A 23,586-nucleotide genomic window follows, 5' to 3' on the forward strand; every position below is an offset into this window, starting at 1 on the left:
CTGACATCCGAGACAAATGATTACGATTAAATGAATTGTGATTACGCGTTGACGTTACCCACAGATTATTATGAATGGCTGTTAATAATAAATTAATTCGTTAATTATTATCAATAATAATAATAATAAACAATGTACATTGCATTGTGTTATACTGTGTGTGTGTGTGTGTGTGAGGGAAGGGGAGGGGTTGCGTGTGGGGGCGTGGTTGAGAGAGGTGATTGACAGCCACGCTGACCAATGGGGGCGGCGGGCGGCGGGATGCGAGCGGCCCAATGAGGAGCGAGAGCGCGAGACGGGGGGGGCGGGGCGGACAGGTCGCCGCGGAGTGACAGGACCGGGCGGCGGGGGACAGCGGTCACGGCTCCCCGGTAAGGCCTCTCCGGGGCGAACGCGCGATCCCCACCCTCCCCCAACCGGCGCCGCTGTGATGTTTAAGCCCCCGGAGGTCTGAGGAGCCGCGGGGGTTTGGGTGGCGGCGGGGGGTGGGGGGTGGGGGGGGGTGTGGCTCCGGCCTAGCGCGCGGCGGAGGCGAGGAGCTGTCCGTGGTACCTCCCTCACCGCCCGGTAATTACCCGGTGACATCCCGTCGGGAAACGGTCATATGCTTCTTTCGACAAACTCCTACGTGGTCTCCTCCTCCCCCTCATCATCCCGACGTGGAAGCGACTCCTGACGTCTCGAGCGACCGTTAGGCGACGTCCCGGTGGGGAGGGGGCGGGGCCGGAGCGGTGGGGGCGGGGCCGGAGCGGTGGGGGCGGGGCCGGAGCGGTGGGGGCGGGGCGATGGGGATTGTCTCCACCCCCCCTCTCCGGGTCAATACGTCACTGACTGGGGCTTTGAGCTCACACAGTGGGAGACTGACCCTCCCTCCAGTGCAGCTCTGGGAGTGATCGCCTTCCTTCCAAGGCACTGAATTCAGGTCATTACCCCCCTCCCCCATCCATGGGGATGGTAAGGGGATCCCTTGGAGCTATTGGGAAAGAGAGGGGAGTTTATTCTCTCCCGGCGTGTCCCGGCCAACAACCTCCCCCTCCCCACCCAACCCACGCCTCCCAAATAAAATTGGCCATTCGCTTCCATTTCCGGGGTCGTTTGGTGGCTGCAAAATAATTGGCAGCTGCTTCATTTGCCTCCGAACACGCAGTCAGTCAGGACCGCGCCAGAGAGAGAGAGAAAAAAAACTCAGAAGCCCCTTGAGGTGCTTTGACATGATAAATTGCGAGATGAAGTACAAGGATGGTTATAGATTTAGCCCCAAATGCACAAATTCACACCGCTCACACCCTGGCCACAGCGAACTTTCCTTTGGGGGAAAAACAGACAACCCAACCGCCGCACAACCCCCCCCCACCACCCCCAAATTGGGGTTTGATAGGACTGCAGTACCCTCTCACCCCAGCGCCACACACAATTTTCGAGAACTATGATATTTTCTGGTTACAGGGCAAAAACAGCGTGTTTTATGTAATATATTTTGCAGGTTATAGGACGATAACATTTAATCCTAAATCTTAAATGACGCATGAAATGTTGACTTTAAGCATCTTGTGAAGGGAACAGGACAGAAATTGAATGTTTTATATTTGGGCACTGGTCTTTTCTTTGTGAACAGCAGCGGCTTGCTTTGATATAGCCCCCGCTCACCTCACACAGGGTAGCGGTTCAGAGCGCTTGGCTCTGAGTATATGGCCTTAAGTGCAGTTACTTGCTAATTAACCTGGTTAGCCTTTTTCAAAAACATAATTTGCCACATTTTGTATGTAAAGTAGTAATCTTTGGGGATTGGTATCAAATCTGCTATACCACATTCCCTATCTTAAATCTACTTTATACTTACCGTGATACAAGCAATGTGTTCTACCGGCTTGCTTTGGTTTGGCACATTAACTACCATTCTCACACTCTTCCTCCAAAAGCTACTTTTAGACAAGGACTGAGTGGAGATGATGAAACAATTGGAAAACGACGGCTTGTTTAGAAGAAACACTTGCTTCTGAACTTGTGCTTCTACATTATGTCGCCAATTCAGCATAGTTCATGGAAAAGATGCAAGATAAACATTTTGGGGTGATAACGTCTGATTTTAACAAACACAGTAACCAAACAGAGTCATCTGTCGTGTCCGATAGCTGCACTCAGGCTTATAGTAACCTGATTTCTTGATGATTTGTTGGCGCACTGCACTGGCATGGCTCATTCCTTTGACTCAGCAAGAAGGGAGATGACTAATACTATCCACCCCAGCAATCAGACTGGTGGTGCAAACACAGCAACAAAGTACCTGCTGAAGAAGCAGCACAAGCAAATGAATGGACAGCCGAGATCAACCCGATCTTCCTCACCCATGGGCAGAGTAATTCTTATCACCGGTAATTCTCCAATTGAAGGTAAGCATATGATAACAATACAGGTAAAGATGGGTTTCTACTGTGGAATCTGATCTGTGCTATATAGATGATGAGCATTTTGGCTTTCTTTAAAATCTTTTAACAAAAGGACAGTAAGTAATGAGAGGCAGCTCAGGTGGATTCAGATGGATTTGGATCTTCTAAATTACTGGGTCTGCAGGCAGCAAGTGCATATCAATCTGGATAAGTGTGAAATAATTAGCATGGAAGTAAGACACCAAAAAAAAAGAGAAAGTATTGAACAAAACATTCCTGATCATGAAAGATATATGGATTATTGTGCTCATTGTCTATGAAACATTCAGCCCTGGCTTGACTGTTTTGTTCGACCCTGAGCTGTCCTTTCTCCCTCACATCCGCACCACAACTGACACCGCCTTCCATCACCTCCGGAATATCGCCAGATTACGGCACTACCTCACCCCTCACGCTGCTGAAACCCTGGTCCACGCCTTTGTCACCTCAAGGCTGGACTATGGGAACTCTCTCCTCGCCGGCCTTCCCGGCACCTCCCTCCACAAGCTGCAGGTCATTCAGAACTCTGCAGCTCGTGTACTGTCCCGCACCAGGCTTCGGGACCACATCACTCCCACCCTCGCTCGCCTCCACTGGCTCCCCATCCCCCAGAGGATCGATTTCAAGATTCGCATCCTCACCTACAAGGCCATTCACGGCCTTGCTCCCTCCTACCTCTCCAACCTACTATCCCCCTACCTACCTGCCCGTACCCTCCGTTCCTCTGGCTCCGGTCTGCTCCACGTCCCCCGCCCCAACCGCCCTACTATCGGTGGTCGGGCCTTCAGCCTCTCAGCCCCGAGGCTCTGGAACTCCATCCCCCAGTACCTTTGCCGCTTCCTCCCTTTCCTCCTTCAAGGCCGGTCTCAAAACCTTTCTCTTTGACCGAGCCTTCAGCTCCCCTCTCGACTCTCTTCCTCCTCCTCGCTCCCTCCTTCCCTCCCCTCACCCTGACCATTTCCCCCCTCCTCTCTCCCTCCCTTCCCTCCCTCACCCTGACCATTTCCCCCCTGCTCGGGTCATGACCCAACTGTGCAGCGCCTTGGGACGTCCTCCTGACGTGAAAGGCGCTCTATAAATGGAATCTTGTTGTTGTTGTTGTTGTTGTATTAGCAGAAGAAAACAAATTGCCAAAAAGCTATTTACCTTTGTTGACAAAGGGTTCAAATACCATGAACCAAGTCAAAAATTGCCAAGTTTAAAAACAAGAAATCAAGAGGAATTTTTTTTTACTCAAGTTCCAACAGACATGTGAAATAAGTAACTGTTATAAACATTTGTAGTTTCCTCAACAATGCAGACAAGATTGGTATTGTTTTACATCTACACTAAAGTACTGAAGAATGCACTTAAGGTATGTCACACCGTGTTAACATTTTTCACAGCTGGTATTGAAGAAAGTGATTCAGCTGAAGCTATCCACACCATCACAGTAGAGAAGAGCCCTGATGGCAAGCTGGGATTCAGTGTTCGTGGGGGTTGTGAACACGGACTGGGAATATTTGTTAGCAAAGTAGAAGAAGGAAGTGCTGCTGGTGAGCTATTATGTCTATAGTTATTTTTTAAAAAAAGGTTGAACAAACGCAAAGTTAGATTGCTATGAATTTCAACACAGATTGAATTTTTGGGTTGGAGGAAATCGGAGACATGTTGTAATAAATGTAAATTGTTTTCTTTTGGACACATGAGCATTCTCTTTGTTTCATCTCTCTTCTGCTTTTTGCCAGTCTCGTAGTTGGGGCTGGAGGGAGAGATGAATTGTGACAGTTCAGTAATACAACCTTATTGGACCTTCCTTAATCAAGTTTTTTTATTTCTTGTTTTATTTTTCTGCCTAGAAAAAAGTGGCTTGTGCCTAGGTGATAAAATCATGGAAGTAAATGGAGTCAATTTGGAAAATATCACCATGGGAAGTGCTGTCACTGTGCTAACTGGAAGCCATCGGTTACGTTTGGTAGTGAGGCGACTGGGCAAGGTACCAGGGATCAAGTTTTCTAAAGAACTGACAACATGGTAAATAAACAAACTACCAAAAACAAGCACAGTTTTAGTAACATATATACTCCAGATTGAATTTAGACAAGGGTAGATGTCTCGATGGAGCCTTAATTTAACACGTAAAACACAGGTGAAGACCATGGTAGAAATAATTGGATGCATCATTGATCCAGTAATCTGTATTATAAAGGTCAAAGCCTGAGTGAATGAGTCTCTGACCTGCTGATGTAATTGTTATTTTTTCAATGGGTTCTTTCAGCTCTTCACCAAACTAAAGGAGAACTACATATTTATTCTATCGCACTTAAAACTTTTTCCATTTCCCCCAATGACAATTAAATCAATTTATGAAACTTACATGAGTGAAAATTCACCAATACTGATTTTTTATTTTGTACCAATCCTAATGCCAACAGGAAAACAGCAATCTACGAGTGTAAAAGGTGTATCCAATACCCTGACACTGTGTGTTATTAAATACCACTGGATAAATATGTACTCTTACATTTCCATAGAACTAGAGATGAGGAATGGGCCAACACAAGCAATTGATGGTTGAAAGAGTTACCATTAATGACAGGTATTGTCAGCAAGCTTATCCATCTGATAGGAGGAGGACATCCTGTTATAATCTTCCAGGTGCAATTTGAATGCCACAATCAGATGTAGAAGCTCAGGTTTTATTTTGGTTAATTTTTAGGGTTGACACAGCAACAAAAAGAATAATAGCGGAAAAAAAACATAATTCTGGAGATAGTGGATCCGAGGATGGAATTAGAAGGATTGTCCATCTTTACACCAGTTCAGACGATGTCTGTCTGGGCTTCAATATCAGAGGCGGGAAGGAATTTGGTTTGGGAATATATGTGTCCAGGTAAGATATACATTTCCATTCAAGGAGGTGTCTAAGTTAATGTGCATGGGCTTCGAGGGAGGACAGTATAAGGCTTGGTTGTGATGTTTCTCACAGTCAATCAACAATAATAACTTGCATTAGGGTTATTGCAATGACTTGCAATTTGCGTCCCAGAGCGCTTAATCCCGATGAAGTTCATTGCCCTGGCTCCTACATGAAGGATTTGATGTAGCAGGAGCTCTACCTTTACAAGATAAATTGTAAGGGACTTAACTAAATGCATAAACCGAACATGATGGAGATTGCAATAATTACCTTTTATCTGTTGAGTAATAGTGCAAACTCCTTTCAAGGTTTGTCCAAACATAAACGTCACTCAGCAGCAATGGATGATAAGAATATTTCATTCAGAAACGAGAACTTTTGCAGTCTTTTAAATTTTTATGCAGATCTTGCACTTTCAGAGCAGAGCTATCAGCCATATCTCCTATTAGTTTGCAGATACCGAAGATGACTACATTAAACTGAGTTTGCCTGACGTTCTCTCCCCACAAGAACACATTGTTAGTTTCATAATGATAATCCTTGCATTTGATATAGCTCATTATCATGTCTTTGAGATATCTCAAAGCACTTCAAGGAATATACTGAAAAACGAGTTGACTATATTTTGTGGGCAAAACGTGGCAGCCACTTTCCCACAGCGGTGTCCCACAAGCAGTCGTGGATTAAGTGACCAAATTATTATTTTTATTTTGAAGAGATTATTACCCCCAGAAAAGCGATCCAACAATTGACCAGCAACTGGGTTCCTACTTACTACTAGGTAAACAGACGTGTGGAGTAAGGAAACATGCCCAATGTTTCGCCTGCCCGGGAATCAAACCCTGGTCCTCTTGTTTGCGAAGCGAGTGCTCTTACTACACTAGAGGACTCTACAATGATGGAGATTGCAATAATTACTGTTTAGCTATTGAACATGTTTTGCTCCCTCAACAATAAACTAATGCAATTCTTCTCCTGCTGGTGGAACAGAGAATCCCAGCATAGATTGTTATTATTACTGCAGAGAGATTAACCTATATGGACTTCATGTTTTGGGGAAGCACTTTAAATCGCTCCAAGAGATGAAAATTTGTGTTGGACTGGCTTAATTGGTAGCCCTCTCCCCTCTGAGTCACAAGGTTCCACCCCTTGTCAGAATTTTTGGCACATCAAATGTTAATGCTTTAATTTTTTAGGGAATAAAAGATTGACTGCTGGTTAGTTATAGACAAGACTATTAAGAACCTTTGTATTCATTTTGGTTATTTAATGACAGAGTTGATTCTGGAGGCCTGGGAGAACAGAATGGGATTAAAGTTGGAGACCAGATCCTGGCAGCCAATGGAATAAGCTTCGAGAACATCAGCCATAGTAAAGCAGTAGAAATCCTGAAATGCCATACGCACATTATGCTGACTATAAAGGTAAAACAACATAATAATAATAATCATAATCCTTGCGCTTGATTTAGCGCCTTATCACGGAGTTGAGACGTCTAAAAGCGCTTCACAGGATATACTGTAACGTAATTGTATTTTATGGGCATTAGGCTGTAATACAACAATTGTATTACAACATAACAAAACTAATCTTTACATTTGTTGATGCTTGGACACTGTGCTCACATTGCATTTATTAATATAGAAATGGATTTTGTGAAAAAGGGTTGAATTAACATTGTTGGTATAGATAATTATAATTAACATTATTAGGATTATAGAGACTCGAACTCAAGATAATTCTAGAATTCATCAAATAACGAGATATTAACCTGATCTTTTCAGATTAGCAGCAGTGTCCTTTGTGTGTAAGGATTGTAAAACGGTGCATTGAAATTTTACATTGTTCTAATATATGACATAGCACCCTACTACAAGCTGCAATCTGACTATACTGTTTCACGAATCATGTCACCATATCATTTTTCAGTTCCAGTCACTGTAATTATTCCCTTCGGATAACATCAATTGTAACGCTTTTAGCAGAAAGCTGCTGGTAATGTGAATTGAAAACATCACACATCCAGAAGCTTTTGAACATTAGCACAAAGCCCCACCCACCTCCCCCTCCAAAAAACACATGTACAAATTACTCAGCGGTAATGAATAGTAAGTATGCTTCACTCAGAAATATGAACCATTGCAGTCTTATTCAAACCTCACAAAATGATGGCAACTACCTTGCCTCAGATCTCTAACATGTAATTCCAGGCATTGTCTCCAGGCATTCGAGGCAGCTCTTCACACGATTCTTATTACAAAAATGGCCTCATCATATATTATAAAATCTAGGGAGAAGGTTTTGGCTGTACTTCAATCTTAATCCTTATATCATCATCAGGACCGTATGATTTTTAAATTACACTCTTGTAAGACAATGCTAAGCATCCCTGAGTTTCTTCATTTAGGATAGCTATTTGTTGATTTTCAGTAATGATTGCTAAAATTGATTCCATAAAATAAATTGTCTCAAATTCTGTTCATTCCAATCTATCAAGGATAACATTTTTAGAGTATACCCTTCTTGTTCCTCCCATTTTCCTTGCCTTGCAGCTTGTCTCCCAACCAATCCTAACCCAACTCATGTACTTGGTGTTTTCAAAAGGGCAGAATGGATAGTTTGCTGCTCGGCTACTCTCAATGCCGTTCTTGGCCAACTGCTAAGTGGCCCCCATTCAGAGGCGTGTGGAGATTGCTGTCTGATTTGTTTTACTTTGCCCCAAACACGGGGTAAAAGAAAATTGAGCCACAGCCACAATTTTGCAGTCAATATTGAAGATTTCACCAAGCTAAGCAAGGCTTATAATAATAATAAATAATAATCCTTGCATTTGATATAGCGCCTTATCACATTGTTGAGACGTCTCAAAGCGCTTCACAGGATAAACTGTAAAGTGTCACGACTGTGTGTTTTGTGGGCGAAACTTGGCAGCCAGTTGCATACAGCAGTGTCCCACAAACAGTCGTGGATTGAGTGACCACATTACCGTTAGTGATATTTGTAAGATTTAAATTGCAGATCCCCAACTGAAAACGCTGATCAGAATTAGTGTTTAGAATAATAGTAATAATAATTCCACTTTGATTGACTTTTATATAAACGGAACACTGCTGGCAAGAACCCGACTTCAATATCCTCTGGAGCTAATGTCAGACTGAATGTTCAGAAGGCTTAAACAAATACTACATTTAATATGCAGTAAACTCTTCGGGTACAGATATATAAATGTTCTCTGGTATTGTACTTGCATATTTCTCTAAATTAATCTAGACAAACTGTTAACACTCTGTTTCCTTATCACTTTATCCGAAATAGCAAACTATAAATTATGCATATAAAAATTACCACAGTGAGGAGCATAGGTTATTACTTTTCTTGACAATGCATTGCTCTGTCACGGTAAGAAAATAGAAGCTTAATTTGTATGCAAAAAATACTTTATTTTCAAAAAATATAATTGTGTGTAATTTTCAACTAAATTATAAAATTGGAAGCCTAAAAAGGATCAATTTAAATTCTTGATTGTACTAAGTAGCTTCCTATCTCTATTACACACTGAGCACATAGGCTCCCATGCAACAACTGGGAAAATTAGGATTCTAGGTTGTACTTTCTGATTGTCTTGCTGTAAATTAATATGTTAGGATCTAGTAGGAGAGTCAATGGCGATATAACCAAAACAGACTTAAAATGCTGATCTACAACACAGATACCATCATACATCAAAATAGATGCCACAACAACATAGTTGCGCACTATTATTTTGTCCGTCGAGCTGATCGCCTTGCCTGGGGTTGAAACTCTCAAAACACATCACTCTATCAGAAGTGTTATATCAGTGTTTGAGGTGCTGCTTCCTTACATAATTAGTTAGAGGAGATTTTGTGCAATGAAATATAATATTAAATAATAATCCTTAGCATTTGATATTGCGCCTTTCATTTCCTGAGGACATTTCAAAGCTGCTTATTCGGTACCTGATTGTAACAGTCATTTTGTGTTTAGCAACGTGCCCCAAACAGCCATGAAGTGAATGACCAATTTTATTGTTGACCAGGACACCGGAAGAAACTCCCTTCTCTTGGAAACCAACAAAAACTTGGTCTTAACTTTTTAAGCTTAACATTTTGTGTTCCATTGTACAACTCAGGCGAAGCAAAAATTAGCACAGTCTTGTTTAAGGAGGTCATTAAAAATATATGCAGCAACAAGTAACATACAGTTGTTATATATGGACATGATCTTTAGTAATGTGCAGCCTCTTTTGTACTTAATTGTCAATCAACATAAAATATTCATCATTCCATTTATTATGTCACACTAGACACTTATTAGTGTGAATATTGAGTGCTGTATCTAAACAAATAAAGAGTAAAGATGGCTTTGGATATTAATGGCTCCTCACTATTGAGATCTTCCATGCAAATGAACAAAATGACGCACAAAAACTGAATGCACTTATTGTGCAAACCAGTAAATTCAGGAAAGAGATGTATATCCCAAAAAGAGTACATTCTTACAAAACACTCTTAATTATAATGTTTTTGAAGAGCTAACAGTGTTTACACCCAGAAATAAATGCTGGTTGAGTGTGCACATGACGTCAATGTTAAATCATTTGGACAATTAAAGCCCACAAAATAACAGTGCTCCTTGTGTGATGATTGTCTGTGCTTTTCGATTTCAGTTTATTTCATGTGCTGTTTCCCTGCGAAAATGTTTTATGCATTTGTTATTTAAGACATACAGTTCGGTGACGTCTTTTTCGTCTTTGCTTAGGAGGTGGGCAAGTATCCTGCATACAAGGAAATGGTAGCAGAATACACCTGGCTGAACAAATGTAAGTACAGGGGAAATCTCAACAAGTAGTATCATCTGAAATTGTTTGTCATTGCTCCATATTTAGAACTCACCACATATTCATACTTCACTATTAAAAACACTCTAAAGCATGGTTATGGGAAGAAGTTATTCCCCCCATCTCATCCGATCTTGCCTGGAAACATGGGAATGATCAGAAAAAATCACTGTAGCCCTTCTGTCCAGTTTTGAAATGAAATCATAAACAACTCCCATCTCTCATATACCTCAATTAATTTCTTTGGCAAATAGCTATCTCTGTATATTCGTCCATTCACTGAGTCCAGATTTGGTTGTTTGTTGAAGTTATTACCATGTGCCAAGACTGAGAGCCCAACTCTAGTGTTCTTTCCTATTGTTGAAAATGAAACCAATCTAAATGAAATAGGGAAAGTCACTTTTTAGCTCTTGGAAACAGGCAATGAAGCCAGCAGCATTTCACCTGGCTTATTGTTTCATAGATACTTTTTCCCATGTCTATAAACCTGTGCGTATAACTTAACACAATCGCAAACCTTGTCATCTCTACAAATACTAATTTCTGGAGGGTAATAAATGCTGGTAATAAACTGGCTTAAGTTGTATAATTAGAGTTCTGTAATTTGATCTCTACACCATCTGGAAAATCTTGATATGTTTCATTTACACACCTAGCCCATAATAGGGAAAATGGCAAGCAAGGGGTGTGTACATAAATCAGATTACAAAGTATTTGGGTCACGTCTTATTACTTGTTGGTGTAGTTATATAAATGTTGATCTACTTATCTACCTAACACTGTGATATACTGGTGTAAAACTGGCACAGTACAGAACCAGGGTCCAAAAGGGAAGTTTTCTTTTATTGGTGGTTATCTTTACCAACTAAAATTTTCTTACACCGAAGACATAAAAACAACCAATTTTTTTGTGTGTGTATCTATATATATATATATATATTGTGTTTACATTGTTTCCTTTTGTAGACAGGATGGTGAGATTTTATTTGGTTTTCATTCAGGGAAAATTGATCATCTACTTTAGGTGCCAGTGTGATCCAACAGGTGGCCCGTGGGCTGCATCGGGGGGTGATTTTATCCAGCTCGAGAAGCTTGGGCCACCCGCTCTCCCTCCCTCCCCGGTGAACCGTCTCCCATGGCAGCGGCAGTAGCCGGAGGTTGGGAGGACGCGGTTGGTAAGGTTAACCGCTTGCCTTCCCTTCAGCTCCAGAGGACTCTTTGACGGACTGCAGTGCGGGAGTGGAGATCATGCCGCCCATTACTGCGGTCAAGAACAAAGGCAGGGTTGGGTCTAAAGCTGTCCCTAAATATTTCTACGTTAAGATTGCTGAATATTTTTTGTGCATTCTGTTAAAAGACCTTTTAAAAGAGGAAATTTATTGTTTAGATATAACTCTATAAAGCGTTAGTTTGCAAGAAATGTGTAATCTTACATTGGCCGAACTTACTACTAAAGACTGAATTACAGTGCCATTTTTTATTTCAGTGACAAATAATCATCAGCTCTTTGCCTCAGACACAAACTCTTCCATCTCATCTTATTCACCTTTGAGCTCAACGAGTGGCTCTTCGCAGGGCTTCCTCCCAACCACCCACTATTCATCTGACATGGTAGATGTATGTATCTCCACAGAGGATTCAAAATCCCTTCGGAACAACCATCTGGAGACAACAGAGACTGCTATACAAACCGACCTCCAGCTGTCTCCTTCCTCGAACATTGACCTTTCAAGTGAACAGAGGACAGGAAAGGCAATGAATGAGAGAAGTAGGTCCCTTGGGCGCACAATGCTTTTGAAGGAGACAGCAATTAGGTCAGAAAGTTTCATGGAAACTCGCACTAAGCCAAGAACTTACTCCACTGGGGACTCTTCCGATGAGGTTTTGGATTCTCCCAAAACTGCTGTGTTGATGGCACTAAGTAAACCAAGGAGGCCAATCAGAAGATCACAAAGCTACATCACTATCGGAGGTGAGTCAGTGACTTGAATTGCAATTGCTTAAACTCAGGGTTTATTTGTGTTTTAAACTTGTTTTGCCATCCTGAATTCAGAAATGATAGAATGCTGGTAACCTGCATGTCCCCTTAGCAGCTGGATCTGCATTTCTGAGCGTAAACACTTGAGTGTCCATAGGCTTTTCCACCCTGGGGGTAGGGAAAAATCTTACAACTGATCCCAATCCTATTCTCACTCGATGTTCAAATATAGGTATTTTCTAACAGGGGGTCACGAGGTAATAACTCTGGCATGTTCATCACCCAATAGACTAAAGACAATGAGGACACTTACAGTGTTCCATTGCTGCCTTAGATGAGATCAACTAATTCAGCACAAATCAAGGATTTCATCTCTTCCACTCTGTTTGCCTGGGCTGGCATGGACTGGTTGGGCCAAATAACCTGTATTTGTATGTATGATTCTGTGTAATTCTAAATACAGTAAAATCCTGTGAAGCACTTTCATACGTCTCCTCGGCATGAAAGGTGTTCTATCATGTGCAAGTATTATTATTATTATCATTATTATAATCTTCACAAAATAACCTTGAAGAGGAGATTGCATAGATAATATGTAAGCTTAAAGAAGATTTCAACATGATGCAGGAGCAGCAAAATAGGTCCCAAAATAGGGAGCAAATTGAAAGAAATCCAGCAAAAGGGCATATAATTAGCTAATAGCAATCAATTTTGTTAGTTAATAAGTATGAAAGCAACAAATATATAAATACGAAATTAATGTTAAATATTTCACCCACAAAATTCAGTCAATTCACTTTACAGTATATTCTGTGAAGTACATGATACGGTGCTAAATCAAATGCAAGGATTGTTATTATTCAAGAAGAGTACAGGAAATGATTGGGGAGTTGTCAGCTTTGAAAATGTCTCAACAGCAAGAGTGAATATCCGAGGAAAACTACCCTAAAAGTTACTTACTAGTGGGGAAATATGTGTCTCAGTCTTTGCTCCAGAATCAGTTCCTATTGAAGAGCAATCTTTTAAGAGCAGTCTCTGGTTATATATTGCACATATCTCCCACGTTCCCACATATACAGTACTACATATAGGTCTACTTAAAATGTCTGAAATGGACGTCATCACCTTTCTTGATGCCAGCGAGGCACACTTGCACATCAAGACATTTCAGCATGAACGTCTGCTCCTGGAGGTTTCTAATTAGCAGCTTAAAATAATAAAACACAGTAACAAGGACTGAGATGCTAAAAGAGGACTTCTAGCACTTTGGAATATATTGCATGTGATAATTCCATTTTAAGTGCAAGTGAAGATTGAATTCCTGAATGAATAAATCCATTTGGAAATTGACAATCAGTCTTTCCAATCTAAAATATTTCTGATCCAAGCATGACCTTGATTCAAGTGCTTAAGTTGCTGGCAAACCAGGTAAAGCGCATTTATTTATGTGTTCACCTGGAGACAACTGTTGGTAATCCAACCCTGATCATCTTGATGTCCAGGATCAAGTGACCTCCATTTTGAAAATAAGACATGATATCAGTTTAACTGGTACATTTAAAGTGTGTGGGGGAAGAGGGTGGGTATTGGCTGGCCTTTATCTTGGGTTTTAATTATTTTTGGTCGTATCTTTAGAGGATAAGAAGAAAAAGAAAAAGAAACACAAGTCTTCCGGGGAAGGAGCCAAGTTGGAGCGTTCCAAAACGTTTATGAATTTATTTTTTAAAAGCGGTCGATCTGGAGTCGAGGCACAGCCAAAAGAGAAGAAAGAAAAATCTAATGGAACTGAAGGGAAAATCCGATCCAAATCCCCTTCTCGCACAGAAGCAGATAGAGGTAAGAGATTTATCTTGACATCTGACACATGCGGAAATCCAACACCGTGTTTAAGATTATCCAAACCAAGCTGAGAATTCCATATATTCCACCTTTAAATTCCAGAGATGGATTGTTGGAATACTGCCCTGGAATACTGCGGACCCACCTGGCTCAGGATCCGGACTACTGAGACTGCCACAGAGGGCTGGTTTGATTCTGACATTCCATTGCCAGGCATGTCACCTTGGAGCCAGTTCATCCCCAAGGAGACCCTGCTTACCTCTCCCCCAAGGAGGATAGTCACTTCATAACAATAACAAACAACAAATTACATTTGTATAGCACCTTTCACGTCAGGAGGACGTCCCAAAGAGCTGGACAGTCAGGGATCTGCACCTGAGCTGGTAGTTGAGGTCAGGAGGGATGGAGGGCAGGAAGGGTAGGGGTAGGAGGGTGAGCGAAGGAATGGTCGAAGAGGAGAATATAGAAACGGGCATTCAAGGAGGCAAAGGAGGGGAGAGACAGAGAGAATAGGATGGAGTTCCAGAGGGTTGGGGCAGAAAGGCTGAGGGCCCGATCGCCGATGGTGAGCCGGGCAGGGCAGGAGACATGGAACAGGTCAGAGCTCCGTTGAGCGGAGGGACAGGTCACAGAGGTAGGGAGGAACAAAGCCAAACTTTGCAACCTTGAACAACCTTTCAGTTCCACATGATTTCCAGCTTGTGCTTTATGACAGCATCGATAACCACTTGCGTCCTATTCCCTGGTACCGTTCACTCAAGGCTGTACCTCTGATGATGATAATAATAATAATCCTTGCGTTTGATATCGCACCTTATTACGTCTTCGAGATGTCTCAAATCGCCTCACAGAATTGACTGTAAAGTGAATTGACTATATTTTGTGGGCGAAACGCAGCAGCCAATTGCACAGAGTAGTGTCCCATAAACAGTCGTGGATTGAGTGATCAATATATTATCATTATTATTTTTTTGAAGGAATTGTTATCCCGGAAAAGTGATCCGCCAATCGACTAACAACCGGGTTCCTACTTACTTCTAGGTAAACAGAGGCGTGTGGAGTAAGGAAATTTGCCCAACATTTCGCCCTGCCTGAGAATCAAACCCAGGTCCTCTCGCTTGCGAGGCGAGTGATTTAACCGCTGAGCTAAAAAAAGGATTACCTTTGGTTTAGCTCAGCTGGAGCAGAACAGCTTTATACCCGACTGTACACCGAATACAGCTGGTATCACTCAGAAAAATATATCACATAACCCTTCATTCTAATCTAACTGCAGAGCCACATATTTGTAGCAGACGAGATGCACGTTTGCTTATATGATTTGTATTAGTCTCAAGGCCCCAGTAAGGTTTTATTTTTCATTTCCTTACACATCCTCTTATGGTAATTTTTGCTGCTAATGGTTTCTGTCCTTTGTTTGGAATCTGCAATATCCTGTGTCCCAGTGCAACATTATACAGTCACCAAAAGCACTTGTGCGACTGTATTGGAGTGGCATTAGCATATATATTGCAATAGGAGAAGGAATCATATTGTAGAATATTTCTCAGGTATGAGTTGAAATGGAAAATGTCAGTCAAAAATGAATGATGTTAATTCCTGTTGTAAGTATCTAAAGGATACTGCGTTAGTTTCATTTCAGTAATCTCTCTCTAATATACAGTATATATACTTTGATAGCCGTCATGTCACCACAATATTTGTCAGCCTGACATATTTGCTAACACTTAAGGCCAGGGAATTTCTAGAGAATCCTGAAATGTCAATATTATTCATTAAAGCCTTTAAAAAAATGCTTCACAATCAACATGATCTAGCTCCAGCGTGACTGCTCATTAGCGCTTTGGCTCCAGGACTGAGCATATTCGTTCACACCTCCAATTTCGCCCATGAGACAGGCAGGTCAAGCATCAGCAGTGCCTTGCCTGACTGCAGACTCGCTCGGCTTAGCCAGGTTCCCGTCTCCTTGGAGCCAGTTCAACTCCAGGGAGAATACCTTTGTTTCCCCGCAGCCCCGCTTCAACAGGATATAAATTATAGAAGTTAATAAAAGCTTCAAAGTACGTAAAAGGTAATAAAAAGATGAATTAAATCAATGTTTGGATTGATATCGGAACATAGTCTGGTAGACAGCTGATTATAACTCCTGCTATATCATTCCTTTAATACAATAGCTAACCTTCTGAGCAATTTTTAGTCAGCAGAGGAGATTTCAATTACAAAATTCCATATGATTAATCAAAAGCGCCAGAGTATATATTGATTAACAGCACATCGGTTTCGTTAACAAACTACTTACAATAACTGGCTATCAATATTCACTGCAAATTACTAATGTGTCTTCTTTTCACAATGTCTTATAGCTTTTCTCTCTTAAGCTGCCAAATTTCTTCTCATCCTCCAGATCCTTAAGATGGATATTAAAAGCTAAAGGCCATAAATCAAGCACTTTACAGTTTGGTGTACACATAATGCTTCCATGTACTTGTCTAACCACATTTATTACAAGCTGTTATCTCTACACATGCTGAAACATGTGGTATGTCATGCAGGCAGAGGCCATATTTAGAGATATCTTTTAACCTTTGAATTGATAGATATCTTGTGCTGTAGTTATACTTCATTTTGTTCCCAACAATATAGCGTTGTGAAGTGGGAAGCCAGGAATAGACTTCTTGTCTCACATTGCTTTTCACACCAAATTTCCCTGTATCTGGAATGAAATGCACAACTCTCTTTCTCTCTCTCTACCCAGAGGGAAGCATCCTGCTTGCCTAATCCCATAAGAACATAAGAATGGAGTCCTGTAGCTCAGTGGTTAGAGCACTCGCTTTGCAAGCGAGCAACCTGAGTTCAATTCCAGGCAGAGGGCGAAACCTTGGGCAAGTTTCCTTACTCCACACAGAGCCTAATAATAATCCCTCCAAAACCAAAAACAATAATAAAATTGGTCATTTTCAATCTATGGCAGTTTGTGGGACATTGCTGTGCGCAATTGGCTGCCCACAAATATATAGTCAATTCACTTTACAGTGTGTTCTGTGAAGCGCTTTGGGACGTCCTCCTGACGTGAAAAGCGCTATATCAAATGCAAGGATTATTATTATTATATTAATGAATGGAAATCTGAAATTGTAGTTACTAATTTGTACCTATATAATTCCTGCTGTGTCATCTTTACAGTTAATATTCATTCAGCGGATTGAATATCTATCATTCTGTTATTGAACAAATTATTACCTTCCATATGTTTTTATAAATTGCAAAGCAGAGCGTACCAATGACTGAGTTATTACCGTACAGAGTAAGAGGCACTTCAATTAACCATTCTTTCTACTTTTGGTTTCAGTAACTGCTGTTCAAAAATTTGTCGTCAGAAGTCTCAAGCGGGGTAAATGTTTGCAATCTCTCAAACACTTTCTGGGTTTTTTTTTGCCTTTCATGCAAAAAAATCCTTTTCTGAGTGTAATTCTGGTTTACCTGTGATTATGCACTTAGCATAATTCTGTAGATAATAAATTATCTACAATTTTGTTTCAAAAGAAAGGGAGCAAGGGAGATTCAACTCCAACTTAATCTGCTATGAAACCTTTGCAAAAGAGACTGACAAAACAGCAGCATTTGCTTTCAATAGCAGAGTTACTTGTGAATGCTTTCTTCAACTCTAAATCTTATTCGCCATTGTGTGTTGCCCATTACAAATATATAGCAAAAATGTGTATCCTTCAAAGTCTTTGCAGTGTCACTGTGGCGTGACTTTATTCTTTTTCTTTTCCCTTGTTTTTTTTAATAAAATAATGACTTTAATCTGGATTTGTTTCTGTTTTCAAATGAAGATAAAGAAAGGGGTCACCGCTTTCATATCTTTGGCTCCCAGAAAGAGTTAAGTGGTCTCTCCGCATCAGAAATGTGCACCCATGCACTGTCCATGATTGAAGACATTTCTAGGAAACTCCTGAATGAAGATGAGGTCGATGCAATCATGCGCCACTGTAGAAGGGTAAGGTCCAGAGCAGTGTTTCCGTAGACTGTCATTACGTTGGTATGAAGCTCCCACTGTGAAGGGGAGTAAGTAAATTGCATTGCAACACTATTGACTGACTTGTCACAAATATAACATTGGTAATATTCCTGAATGTGAAAAAGTTCTTGCTCTTAATTTCGCAGGGGGAAAAAAATGGTTACTACATGTACCATCTGCTGCAAAAATATATATTTTCAGCTACCATTTGCTTTTAAAACAACCTACTGTTATGTTCTGTGGAAAGCACAAGCACATTTTGATGCAATCACCTTTCCGCACACCTCAAAAAAACGTACATAATATTTATGCTGTTAAAACACAAATCTTTGCCAAAGATTAAATCTCCCACTAGATGGCGTTCAACTGTTATTTCACATAGTAGTTTAATGTGAGCCTTTTCTTTATGTTGACGATATGATATTGAGCATCTGCTGGGTTTTTTTGGTAGTGAAAACGAATTTGGTGTGTAGTTTGTTTCAGATGGTGGAGTGGAAGATCTGGTGCGACCACTGCTTAACATACTAGATAAACCAGAGAAACTACTTGTATTGCGAGAGATCAGGTAAGAGGATTAGGAAAAATAAATACTACTTTCATCAAATAAGGAACCAAGCAAAAGCTAAATTTTTCTAACAATGAGAGGTTGGTAGCCTGGAGTTCGATATATTCCTCAAGGCAGAGGAGGTTAGGGGGTGACCTGATCGAGCTATTTAAAAATAGTGAAAGGAATTTTCGGATTAGGTAGTGAAACCGTTACAGTGGCATTGCCTTAAAATCAGAACTAAAACTGTTGGAACCGAGGTCAGGAAGACACTATATACATGTAAATTTGTACATCATTGCGTTATATTTCTTCTCCAAGAGAGTTGTGGAGATGTGAAATGTTCTGCCCCATTAGAGGCGGATGTTTAAAAGATAAGACAGATACTTGGGTAGTAGAGATATAAAGAGGTATAGCAAAAGAGCAGGGCAATGGGATTAAATGATTTGCCCAAGGTCTAATAAACTGGTCGCGCAGGCTCAGTGAGCAAAATGGTCTCTTTTCATTCCTGTTTTCCAATGTTCCTACGTTTTCATTACTTAGAATAGGATTTGTACTGCCTACAACAATTACACTGCTACCCCAGAGGATTGATTTCAAGATCCTCATCCTCACCTACAAGGCCATTCACGGCCTTGCTCCCTCCTACCTCTCCGACCTACTATCCCCCTACCTACCTGCTCGTACCCTCCGTTCCTCTGGCTCCGGTCTGCTCCACGTCCCCCGCCCCAACCGCCCTACCATCGGTGGTCGGGCCTTCAGCCTCTCAGCCCCCAGGCTCTGGAACTCCATCCCCCAGTGCCTTCGCCGCTTCCTCCCTCTCCTCCTTCAAGGCCGGTCTCAAAACCTTTCTCTTTGACCGAGCCTTCAGCTCCCCTCTCGACTCTCTTCCCCTCCTCGCTCCCTCCCTTCCCTCCCCTCACCCTGACCATTCCCCCCTCCTCGCTCCCTCCCCTCACCCTGACCATTTCCCCCTGCTCGGGTCATGACCCAACTGTGCAGCGCCTTGGGACGTCCTCCTGATGTGAAAGGCGCTTTATAAATGGAATCTTGTTGTTGTTGTTGTTGTTGTGAGATCCATTTCTTGTTTTTTACTGGCCAGAAGGCTGGGTTGAAGGTGGATATAAATCATATCCAAAGGTACAAATTTAACACGGATAGTTTCCATAGAGGTGCTCGTTAGCTTTTACAGTTCATACTCAAAAGACAAGTCGCCTACTGTGCACACCATGCCAAACAAAATGGCTTTTCAGCTAATTGAATTAATCAAGGATCACCTGTGCCTTGAAAAAGAATGCCACATGAACTGTCAATTGATGCAATTCTAGACATTCACCGACCATGACTGCGTGACATGTTCTCAGAAGGAGTTTTGAGTTTAACTTGATTATTTTTCCAGCTGGGTATTCTGGCATCAGTGTCGAGCTAAATGCCAATACTTATTTTTTCATAGACATTTGGGTAGACGGGATTTACTGCTGCAGGCTGGCACAGACAGATTCTTTGTTTATAATCAGCAACTTCATGCACTAATTTGCTTCTGTATTAAAATATGTACTCAGATCACATGCCTGCCACCATGCCCCATCTAACAGTTCATTTAAACAAAGCTCACTTGCATAAACATTAGCATTATTAGTCCTAAATTTTTGACAGAGCAATTAGCACAAGGTCACTAAACGAGCGTCCTTCATCAGGGAAGGAAGTAAAGACTGATTTATCAAAGCACTACTCTAATTACCAAGTGTGTGGCATGTTGTCCCCACGAGAGGGGACTTACACGCTGTGTTGTGTGAAAGCTTTTCTCTAGGCGATGAGTTTTACATTTCATCTATCTGCTTACTAGTGATATTCTAATCATGTTCGGGGAGGAATCAAGCCAATTAATAATAATAATAATCCTTGCATTTGATACAGTACCTTATCACATCATAGACATGTCTCAAAGCACTTTACAGAATATATTATAAAGTGAATTGACTATATTTTGTGGGTGTAACTATCCTAAAATAACTTTCAGTCTTATGCTAAATTTCATAGAGCATATTGCACAAAAACAGTTTAGCTTCCTGTAAGCATTAAACTGTGTTGCTCACTTTCTAAAGCTCTGGTTGCTGTTTAAATTCTTAAGTCACGAGCTGTGGTTGAGATGAGCTCCAGTATTGTAATCTTGTTACTTCATTGAAACAGCATTCCTTTTTGCAACTGGAAAATTGCTGTGGTTCAAAATTCCATTGGCCATCCTCCGAATTCTCTGATCAAGACTCGCGTCTCATCCTCAGTGTTTTGTTTTCTTAGTCACTCCCATGATTGATCAACTTGGTATTTTGTCCTTCTGCTGAGACAGCTGAGTAAGCTTTATGAAATGCTGTTTGTTTCCCTTCCACTCACTGCCTCCAACACTCTTCTAAAAACCTACCTCTTTGACCGTGTCTTTGGTTACCTTCCTCTGACTAGCATGGTGACAGCCAGTGTATTCTGCTGTTGGTGTACATTAACCCTTCATCAGAACATTTCACAGACTTCTTGCCATATTTAAGTCACACCTGCCCTTCTTGCCTACTTTTATTGAAAACATCCGTCCAACCACATGCTGTTTACGTTGAATTTAATTTGCAAACATGAAAGAATTCAGTGCAAATTGTGAATCTACAATATAAAAAATTGTTCGTAATTCGTCGCAGATCTTTTTAATGCCTCTTGCATTGTGTCTACAGTACTAAAATAGCATCTTCAGTAGATATTCAGTTGGTAGAGTTCAACCTACACTTGACAGCAAATCTCCATGAAGCAGTTTGAGATGTTCAATGTACTAAGTGCTATATCGAACGCAAGCACTTTTATTATTTTTATCTTTATACAACTGTTTATCAATGCGTTTTCTTCTGCTTTTTATCCAAAGGGCCATTATTGAGCCTACTGACTTGGGAAGGTTTGATAGTATGGTGATGCCCTCTGAACTGGAAGCATATGATATTCTAAAGAACAGAGCAGGTGGGAATATTGTGACAGATTGGACCAAGTAAAAAAATAAATCCTCATTTTCTGCTGTTCTTAATACGTGCCTAGTTTCTGTCAGTTTTGAAATGTATAATTACAGTCTACAAAATAATGTCAAAATCTGATTTTTCTGACTGATAACTAGATATTACGCTCAAACTACTGGAAATATTTTCTTTGAAAATGTGGCATTTGCAAAATGGGCTTCCAGTGTGCTTCTGAAATGTGCGGGATACATAGTTCATTTAACATAATCGTGATCACAAACATCAGCAAATATGTTATTAAAACATCTCTAACAGACATGAAAATGTTGTAATAGAATTGATCACCAAAATGGCTGACAGAAAACAATAAGAATGATATCAATTAAATGTAATTGCAGTAAAAACAATCAAATCATGTTTTCCTTAGTAATTTCAGCTGCACTTGAAGTATCTTGAGTATAAATAATAATAATAAAATCTATAGTAGTTGAAAGAGACCATTTTTAGATGAATTTTCATTGCAGAAAAGCTTAGTAAGCCTTATGTGTCCAACATTATACAGATATTACAGTATAACAGAATGCTTTCTTTAAATTTTTAAATGGATTTATAATAATAATCCTTGCATTTGATATATCACCTCATCACATCTTCAAGACATTTCAAATAAGTGAATTAACTGTATTTTGGTGGCAGTAAGTTTCCTCAATGTTTTTTATAACTGACCAAATTAAATTGCAATAAAATTATTTTTGGTAGGCACTCTTCAAGTTGTAATAACTTACTGAATAAACACAGTAAAACATCTAAAATTACGGGTACTGTATAATGCCTGGCAGCTAGTTTTCCCCCTGGCAGCCTTTTACATTGTACAGCAGTAGATGGCTATCAGTCATTGGAACAGAGAATTTCAATCAAGTAGTTCTGAAGATGGCATGAGAGCAAAGCTAAGGGAGTTATATAAACGTCAGCAGAATCCTCGAGTATTTTAAACTGCCTGATTAATATTTGTTAACTTTTACACAGTGAAGTCTGCACTTTGCTTTTAAAATAAGCAATTCAAAAAAAGGTTTTAATTACACTGTAGACACACTGGAGGCAATGTGCTTGGATGAAAAGATAATTAAGGTGAAATAAGAGCATAAGGGATATGCTATCACATGGTGCTCCTGTGGCATCAGATTTTTTATCTCTGGCAGAATGTGATATATACTGGGGATTGAAATAGATCATTATGGGCATTTTCGTACTTAGTGAAAATGCACTAACTGTATATCGTAAAAGTATCTATATTAATATCAATAAAAATCTTCTTCCAGTGAGATCTCCTGCACTTAGGCGGGCCGATAATGGAATTGCCCCGAAGAGACACCTGATCACATCAATTCCAGGTTGGTCTCCTGAGACGCTGGAGTTCTTGGTTGCAATAAGTCAAATCTGCAGCATGAAAGAGGCAGAAAAGCATCAGGACAATCATAGTGGATATGAATAGAAACGGCTCAACGGTTGTTGTACAAATATTGATTATTTTTATCAGCTGTAGTCCTGAGTGTTATCCTGGAGGTTTTCAGACGTATCATTGTACGCCAAACTAAATTTGCTCATCAGGCTGTGGCAGGTAATTGTGAATCAACTTGTTCTCTAGCCCTATTCTTAGTTAAATGCACAAACATTGCATCATAGATTGATCTGGTCAATAACCTGGAACTCATTTTCAACCAATAAAACCAGGTTTTCCTTTCTAAATATAATAATAATCCTTGCATTTGATATAGTGCCTTATCATGTCTTCGAGACGTCTCTAAGCGCTTCACAGGATTTACTGCAAAGTGAATTAACTATATATTTTGCGAGCAAAACGCAGCAGCCAATTGCACACAGTTGTTCTCACTTCAAGACTTAAAAACCAGTGGGAGCCAGGAGAAATAAGAAAATAAGTATAATGATTTAAAATTCTTTAAAAGTTAGAAAAGAATTGAAAAAGAGAAGATTGGCTAGATCAGGTAGGTTAGATCAGCGCTATATCAAATGCAA

General features: G+C 40.5%; 1 protein-coding gene across 2 annotated transcripts in view; it reads left to right on the forward strand.

Annotated features, from left to right (window-relative positions):
- Window positions 1-304: 304 nt before the first annotated feature.
- The window catches only part of pdzd7a (PDZ domain containing 7a), a 42,156-nt gene continuing 18,874 nt past the window's right edge, over window positions 305-23,586 (forward strand). The window contains exons 1-13 of one of the 2 annotated variants that reach the window (XM_042337060.1): window positions 305-371; window positions 1,920-2,390; window positions 3,812-3,961; window positions 4,265-4,439; window positions 5,125-5,298; window positions 6,602-6,749; window positions 10,105-10,165; window positions 11,670-12,155; window positions 13,797-13,997; window positions 17,837-18,000; window positions 18,495-18,586; window positions 21,468-21,559; window positions 22,872-22,943. In XM_042337060.1, coding sequence (XP_042192994.1) covers window positions 2,192-2,390; window positions 3,812-3,961; window positions 4,265-4,439; window positions 5,125-5,298; window positions 6,602-6,749; window positions 10,105-10,165; window positions 11,670-12,155; window positions 13,797-13,997; window positions 17,837-18,000; window positions 18,495-18,586; window positions 21,468-21,559; window positions 22,872-22,943 — 2,014 coding nt within the window. In that variant the 5' untranslated portion in view covers window positions 305-371; window positions 1,920-2,191. The remainder of the gene's footprint in view (window positions 372-1,919; window positions 2,391-3,811; window positions 3,962-4,264; window positions 4,440-5,124; window positions 5,299-6,601; window positions 6,750-10,104; window positions 10,166-11,669; window positions 12,156-13,796; window positions 13,998-17,836; window positions 18,001-18,494; window positions 18,587-21,467; window positions 21,560-22,871; window positions 22,944-23,586) is intronic. The other variant, XM_042337061.1, reaches the window with a different exon arrangement.

Source organism: Callorhinchus milii, unplaced genomic scaffold (assembly GCF_018977255.1).
Source record: "Callorhinchus milii isolate IMCB2004 unplaced genomic scaffold, IMCB_Cmil_1.0 Scaffold7, whole genome shotgun sequence".
In the NCBI taxonomy this organism is placed as follows: Eukaryota; Metazoa; Chordata; class Chondrichthyes; order Chimaeriformes; family Callorhinchidae; genus Callorhinchus; species Callorhinchus milii.